The sequence below is a fragment of the Leptonychotes weddellii genome, chromosome 16 (genome assembly GCF_054177405.1).
Source record: "Leptonychotes weddellii isolate Sample4059 chromosome 16, ASM5417740v2, whole genome shotgun sequence".
Lineage (NCBI taxonomy): Eukaryota > Metazoa > Chordata > Mammalia > Carnivora > Phocidae > Leptonychotes > Leptonychotes weddellii.
Genome location: NC_138384.1, coordinates 16,369,055 through 16,377,089, shown reverse-complemented (window position 1 = coordinate 16,377,089; position 8,035 = coordinate 16,369,055). Strand labels below are relative to the sequence as shown.

General features: G+C 44.5%; 1 protein-coding gene across 4 annotated transcripts in view; it reads left to right on the top strand.

The window, feature by feature from the left end:
• The first annotated feature begins 212 nt into the window (after nt 1-212).
• The window catches only part of SLC7A6 (solute carrier family 7 member 6), a 36,196-nt gene continuing 28,373 nt past the window's right edge, over nt 213-8,035 (top strand). The window contains exons 1-3 of one of the 4 annotated variants that reach the window (XM_081807427.1): nt 304-333; nt 2,208-2,335; nt 4,487-4,600. In XM_081807427.1, coding sequence (XP_081663553.1) covers nt 4,586-4,600 — 15 coding nt within the window. In that variant the 5' untranslated portion in view covers nt 304-333; nt 2,208-2,335; nt 4,487-4,585. Of the gene's footprint in view, nt 334-2,207; nt 2,336-4,486; nt 4,601-8,035 lie in introns of all 4 variants that reach the window. The other 3 variants (XM_081807424.1, XM_081807425.1, XM_081807426.1) reach the window with 3 other exon arrangements.

Below are 8,035 nucleotides of genomic sequence, written 5' to 3'. Positions count from 1 at the left end.
AGCTGTGTGGCCAAGAGCCACATAGGAACCGGCTGTGCGGGCCATTTAGAGCGAGGGTGGCCGGGCCCTGGTCACGGGCAGCCAAGTGCACGCAGACGCTGGGACCGCACTCCCGAGCGGGGTCGGCCGATCCCTGAGGCCGCGGCGGGCCCCAGAGGCCCAGAAGCGACGCCGCAAGGCAACCCCGCGCGCGGAGCTAAGCGTCCTGTCCCGACGCGGCGCGCGCTGTCGCGATCCGGCGGCGCGTGACGTGGCGGGGGCGGGGCCTGAGCGGCCGCGGCGGCCCAAGCGGTCGAGCTACCGAGCATCCTGTGGGCGCCTGGCTACTGCGAGGTAACGGGCCGCGGGCGGGCGCGCGGGGGAAGCGGGGCCGGGGCCGGGCCGGGGCCGGGGCCGCGTCCTGGAGGCCGAACTTTCCGCGCGGCCGCCGCCGCCGCAGCGTGCGGGGTGCGGGCCCGCCAACCCGTGCGCGGGGCGGGCGGGCGGGCGGCACGTGAGAGACGCGGCGGCGAGAGCGTGCCGGAGGGGTGACGCTGTGCGTGTAAGAGGGACTGCGAGCGTGAGGGTGGCTCCGGAGTGGGGGGAACCCTGAGTGGAAGACCCAGCGTGTGAGGAAGACTACGTGTGTGAGTGTGAGAGACCCCCTGAGTCTGAGCGTGACTGTGTGTGCGCGCAAGAAACACCCTGAGTGAGAAGATGACGCTGATAGTATGGGAGAGACCTTGGTGTGAAGGAGACTCTGGGTGTGCGTGAGAGACAGGCGCCCCAGACCAGAAGGGGGGAGAGAGAGAGAGAGAGACAGAGACAGACAGAGAGGGAGGGAGTGTGTGTGTGTGTGTGTGTGTGTGTGTGTGTGTGAGGGAGAGAGAGAGAGGGAGAGAGAGAGAGAAACCCTGAGGGTGTGAGAGCCTGAGTGTGAGGGTGACTCCACAAGTGTGGGAGAGGCTGAGAGTGTGAGGGACACTGTGGTGATAGAGTCTCTGAGTGCGATGCTGACTGTGTGAGAGACGGGGAGATACCGGACGCTGAGTGTGATGCGAAGGAGAACCTGGGCTGTGAGAAACTGCAAATGCAAGACTTTGTACCGCAGGATCAGAGCTTCCTGGGATGCTGCGAGATTGTCTAGGGCCCTCCCGAGCTTGCAGGGCTGGCCTGTTGGTGCGAGGGAACCGGGTGCTCCTGCTGTGATGGCTCTCTCTCGTGTCTTCATGTCCTGTCACCTTGTTTGATCATCTCATGTTATAAATGGAAGGAGATACTTGTAAAACATTCTGAGAATTCTTCACTAAGCACTGAGCAAACAGTCTGGGTACCACATTGTGTAATGGTCAGTATAAATTGGAATCAATATTTAACAGATGTTTTTGAGTACCTCTTGTGTGCACTGGGCTGTGTGCTTGGTGACACAGTTCAAAAGAATTCGGTCTCTGCCCTTGATAGGGGGAAAAAAGCACTGCCAGCAAATCTAGCATCGTGGTAGCCGAATGCTCAGCCATCTGGTGCTTCTCTGAGAGCTGCTCTCTGATTTGAAGATCTGGGAGGAGCAGACTTTTTGAAAGTCTGTGAGTGCTTCCTGAGCTCATTTTTGTCTCTCTTTGCTTGCTGTGAAGCCCTTTAGGAGGAAACTGCCCAGTCTGCCTACATTGCTAAGGTGCCCTTGTGTACTAATGGCTTTTGCTTCCCAACTTTGTTCTCAGACTGCCATTCAAGTTCTTATATTTGATTTCCCTCTCCTGACAAATACGCAGAAAACCACAAACGATTTTTTTCTTATCTTCCTTCTTCCCTGTCTGGCTATGGACATATTTTTTTATTGCAGACTAAAAGTAAATACCAGTTATGTGACTGATCTCCTTGGCCCTTCTTGGTACAGGAAATTTCCTGACCTCTGTCGTGCGTGTTTCCTGCTATAGTCTCCAGGGTGTGGATATATTTTTACAAAAGTGACACAAACAGGGCTTACAGGACCTGGGACTTGGGGAGCAGCAGCTGTCTAGACATGCATGATTTGAGATGACCGGGTTAGTTCTCTGACACGTGTGGGCTGGTTGCTTCAGTTACACTCCACTGTGGGTGTGACAGAACTTCTCAGTAATTGAGTGCTGCCCCTGCCAGGCATGTAAAACTTAAATTTTACAAAGGGAAATATCATCCTGTTGCTTATTAGGTTCATTTTTTGATAAGCTGCCTCTTACTCTTTGTTGCAGAGGTTAAATGGCCAAGACAGACAAATGGAATTAGGCCTTGCTGTGAAGACTTCCATTTTCTTCTCAGTACCTGACCATTTATGATGAGGCAGCTTATGAAAGTGTGATGTTTGCTTATTTCCTTGCAGGTGAATATTATTGCTCTGTTTTCTATTAGATCTTGGATCTTTGCGATTTGTAAAAAGTTTCAGTTATTTGTGCAAGATACGAACAGGATACTATTAATGAAAAATGGCTCACATATAATTAACAGTTATGTAACACTATATTATATAAAATTGTATATTAAATTGTTTCTTTTTCTGAAGAGTAATTGTGGTGGTTTATAATTAAAGATACTTCAATGAGGTTGTTAAAAAGAAATTGAAAACCAAAGTCAATGGAAAAGACTAGATATCACATACTGTTGAAAGTGAGGGTATTTATTCACTGTGATTAGGTGCTGAATTTGATATTGAGTTTCCTGGTATCTTAGGCAAAAACATAAATGTAGAGTTACGTAAGTTTTTCATTTGATATAGGGATACTATATATATATAGAGAGAGAGGGAGAGAAGGAGAGTTAAGCATTAAAAAAGTTAACACCTATTAATTGTGGAAAATATATAAGACTCAGAGAAGTATAGAAAAGAAAGAGTCCTCTATGTTCTCACCACAGTAGAGATTTTAGTATTTTTTCTCAACAATCTTTTCCCCTGTGGTCATTAATTATAAAAGAGTTCTCTTTTTTTTTTAAGATTTTATTTATTTATTTTGACAGAGACACAGTGAGACAGTGAGAAAAGGAACACAAGCAGGGGGAGTGGGAGAGGGAGAAGCAGGCTTCCTGCCGAGCAGGGAGCCTGATGTGGGGGCTCGATCCCAGGACTCTGGGATCATGACCTGAGCCGAAGGCAGAGGCTCAACGACTGAGCCACCCAGGTGCCCCAGGAGTTCTCATTTCATTTTTTTTTTATTTATTTTTAAAGATTTTATTTATTTATTTGACAGAGAAAGACACAGCGAGAGAGGGAACACAAGCAGGGGGGAGTGGGAGAGGGAGAAGCAGGTTTCCCACTGAGCAGGGAGCCCGATGCTGGGCTCAATCCCAGGACCCTGAGATCATGACCTGAGCCAAAGGCAGATGCTTAATGTCTGAGCCACCCAGTTGCCATTTTATTTTTTTAAAAGATTATTTATTTGGGATGCCTGTGTGGCTCAGTTTGTTGGGTGTCTGCCTTCTGCTTGGGTCATGATCCCAGGGTCCTGGGTTGAGCCCCACATTGGGCTCCCTGCTCAGCGGGGAGCCTGCTTCTTCTGCCTGCAGCTCCCCCTGCTTGTGCTCGCGCACTCTCTCTCTCTCTCTGACACATAAATAAGTGAAATCTTAAAAAAAAAAAATAAAGATTTACTTATTTTGAGAGACAGAGAGAGAGAGCATGGGCATGGGAGGAGGGCCAGAGGGAGACAGAGTCTTAAGCACGCTCTGCGCTAAGCACAGAGCCCAACATGAGGCTCCATCTCACGACCCTGGGATCATGACCTGAGCAGACACCAGGAGTCATACGTTTAACCAGGTGTGCCACCCGGTGCCCCTATAAAAGAGTTTTTAAATCCAGGTTGTAAAGTATTCTTTGTAATTGAACTTTGAAAGATTCATCCTTTTTTTTTCCCCCTGAAAATTCCATATGATAGTTTCATGGTTAAATTTTCATGAGGCAATGTTAGTGGTCTGATGAATTCCTTTATTATCTGGTGCAGGAGCCTGTAAAATAGGATGAAAACCTGCTAGAAAGCTGCATTGTGTCCTTACAGGCAGGGTTTAATGTTAGTTTTTCACAACAGAAACTTAGAGGGTATGCTGAATTTGGAAATTGTCTTCAATAGTGATTTTTTAATTTTTTTACATTTTAAAGTAAATTTTTTTTTTTTAAGATTTTTAATTTATTTATTTGACAGAGAGAGAGAGACAGCGAGAGAGGGAACACAAGCAGGGGGAGTGGGAGAGGGAGAAGCAGGCTTCCCGCTGAGCAGAGAGCCCAGTGTGGGGCTCGATCACAGGAATCTAGGATCATGACCTGAGCCAAAGGCAGACGCTTAACGACTGAGCCGCCCAGGCGCCTCTTCAATGGTGATTTTAGAAACTGTATGAGAAAGAGACTGAGAATCTGATACTGTGTGTGATCTTCACATGCCGATTTCTCTTATCAATTGGATAAAAATTAAAGGCAGAAGGATAGCCAGTTCAGAGAGGGTGATCTGGTAAGATTTTGTTGCACACTCTTTCCCCTAAATACCAGGCTACTGAGCTGGAGATAGCGGCTTAGTTATGAGCTCCTTGATTTTCATCCCATTGTTGAAGAAGGTCTGCAAATCTATTCTGTGGGGATAGATAAACAATGCATCTCACACAGGTATGGACTGCCCTTTTGAGAATGTATGTAGATACTATGGTGACTGATTAAATGCAAAAGAATTCAAAACCATTATTGTAGTCAGAGTTGCTTTTTATCATTTTTTTCTCCATCATCTGTTACTTAAAGAGCAAGTACTTTGACAAAATATTAGGAACCACTTAAGGTCTTAAGACTTTCAGTAGGGTTTGTTGTGTATTTTCTCTTAGCTATTTTATGTCCCTGGTATATTTTATTCTGTGATCAGGGACTGAGTACTGAACCTATGCTAGGCCTTGTCCTGCGTGCTGTTAAAATAGATGAGGAACTCACAAACTAGTTGGGAGACTGAAGCTAAGTAAATGCAACAGAATGAGGTGGTTGCTAAGGCAGAAGTATGTATTACAAATCTTATGGGCACAAAGAGATATATGGAGAAAGATGGCAGCTAGGCTGTTGGGGAAACGGTGGTAGAAGAAGGGTGTTAGAAGCAGAGGGCTCAGTGTGAGCAAAAATATGTTTGTCTGATGGACTCTGGAAACCCTGGACTACTCCAGATTCTAGAAACTGCAAGTAATTCAGTGGGACAGGACCTTGGGTGGGACTTTGGGGTCGGGGTGGGGTGGGGTGCGGGATATAGTGATAAGGCCCTGCTAAGAAGGTTGGAATTGGTCTTAAAGGCCTCAGGCAGCAGCTTGAGGGAGGGTTCCTAACAGTGTTCTGATACCAACTGAGATATAGTAGGGTTGATACTCTGTTGTGAAACTTGAGGAGCCAAAGCAGTGTTTTTTCTGCTTAGAAGGTTGTCTCCCACCTCTAGCCTGTTCCGCTCTCCTGTGTGGAGGTAAACCCTATTGCAGATGCTATTTTTTTTCTTTCCCACTCAGAATTCACATAATTCCTTAGACAAGAGCTATGTTGGGACATTCCATTTTCAGGCCTTCTAGATCTTGCTGATTTTCTTTTTCCCCCCCACACCCCCTCCATGGGGCTTGAACTCGTGACTCTGAGATTAAGAGTCTCATGTTCTACCGACTGAGCCAGCCAGGTGCCCCTAGATCTTGCTGATGATTTGTCTGCGTATTCTGTTGATGACTGAGAGAGGTGCTTTGAAGTCACAGCGTAATCGTGGATTCGTGTATTTCTCTTTTCATATCTATGATATTGCTTTATGTATTTTGAAGCTATGTTGTTGGAGGAAACACACACTTAGAATTGTCTTCTTGGTGAATTAACCTCTTTATCATTATGTAATGTCCCTCTTTATCCCTAGCAGTATTTCTTATTCTGAAGTTTATTTTGTCTGATGTGAATATAGCTACTCCACCTTTCGATCAGTGTTTGCATGATTTATTTTTTCCTATCTTTTTACCTAGAACTTATTTGTATTTATTTATTTATTTGTTAATTTTTAAGTAGGCTCCACACTCAGCATGGAGCCCAACGAGGGGCTTGAACTAACTACCCTGAGATCAAGATCTGAGCTGAGATAAAAAGTTAACCAACTGAGCCACCCAGGCACCCCTTTATGTTTTTATATTTATTATTTTTTTAAGATTTTATTCACTGAGAGAGAGAGAGCACAGAGGGAGAGTAAGAGGGAGAAGCAGACTCCTTGCTAAGCTGGATCCCAGGACCCTGAGATCATGACCTGGGCCGAAGGCAGACGCTTAACCAACTGAGCCACCCAGGTGCCCCAATGTCTTTATATTTAAAGCATGTTTCTCATAGACTACATGTTGGGTTTTGCGTTTTTATCTAATTTGTTCTGTCAGTGTCTATCTCTTAATTGGTATGTTTTGATCACTTACATTTCATGTTATTATTGGGATGGTTGGGTTAAAATCGTCCATCTTGCTAGTTGTCTTCTCTTTTCTATTTGTTGCATATGTTCTTTTTTCTGCCTTCTTAAAAATTGTTTATTATTTAAGTATATTTGATATGCAATGTTATATTAGTTTCAGGTGTACAACATTGTGATTCCACAATTCCATACATGCTCACCATGATAAGCCTAGTTACCATCTGTCACCATACACTGCTATTACAATATTATTGACTATATTTTCTATGCTGTACTTCTTTAAAAAAGATTTTATTTATTTGAGAGAGAGGAGAGCATGAGCAGCAGAGGAGCAGAGGGAGAGGAACAAGCCGACTCCCACTGAGCATGGAGCCCTACTCGGTTGATCCCATGACCCTGAGATCATGACCTGAGCAGAAATCAAGAGTTGGAGGCTTAACTGAATGCGCCACTCAGGCGCCCCTATGCTGTACTTTTTATCTCTGTAACTTATTTATTTTATGACTGGAAGTTTGTACATCTTAATACCCCTTCACCTCTTTTGCTCATCCCTTCACCCCCCTCCCCTCTGGCACCACCAGTTTGTTTTATGTATTTATGAGTCCTTTTTTGTTGTTCGTTTGTTTTGTTTTTTAGATAAGTGAACTCATAATGATACTTGTTTTTCTCTGCCAACTTACTTCTCTTAGTGTAATACCTTCTAAGTCCATCCATGTTGCTGCCTACTTTTGGTTTGAGTATTTTTTTATTTCCACCATTGGTTCATTATTTATACCCCTTCTTTTAATCTTCTTAGTTTAGTGTTTTTTTAAGTAAATTACATTATTTCACATATAAGAAATTTACAACTGTATAACTCCCAATTCTTCCTTCTGTCTCTGTGCTTTTGTTGTCATACATTTTCCTTTTTTTTTAAAAAGATTTTGGGGCGCCTGGGTGGCTCAGTCGTTAGGCAACTGCCTTCAGCTCGGGTCATGATCCCAGGGTCCTGGGATTGAGCCCCACATTGGGCTCCCTGCTCACCGGGAAGCCTGCTTCTCCCTCTCCTACTCCCCCTGCTTGTGTTCCTGCTCTCGCTGTCTCCCTGTCAAATAAATAAATAAAATCTTTTAAAAAATAAAAAAAATAAAAAGATTTTATTTATTACAGAGAGAGAGGGAGTATGAGCAGGGGAAGGGGCAAAAGGAGAGGGAGAAGCAGCCTCCCCACTGAGCAGGGAGCCCAATGCAAGCTGATCCCAGGACCCTGGGATGACCCCAGCCCAAGGCAGAAGGCAGACACTCAACTGACTGAGCCACCCAGGCTCCCCTCATACATTTTACTTTTATATATGCTATAAATCCACAATTCATTGCTACTATTTTTACTTGAGGCAGTCAATTATATTCTAAAGCAAATAAAAATAGCCACCCCAAAAGTTTTTTTCCAAAAAGTATTTTTTTATATTTACCTCAGACCATTTGATATTATCCTACAGCTCTTGGGGGTTCCATTCTATTTTTTTTTTTTTCACTTTTTCCCACTTTGACTCTTAATGGTTTTCATCTCTCTGCTGAAATTTCACATGTTTCTGCATGCTGTCTAACTTTTCCATTAGAGTGTTTAATGTATTAATCATAGTTATTTTAAATTTCTTGTCTGGTAGTTCCAAT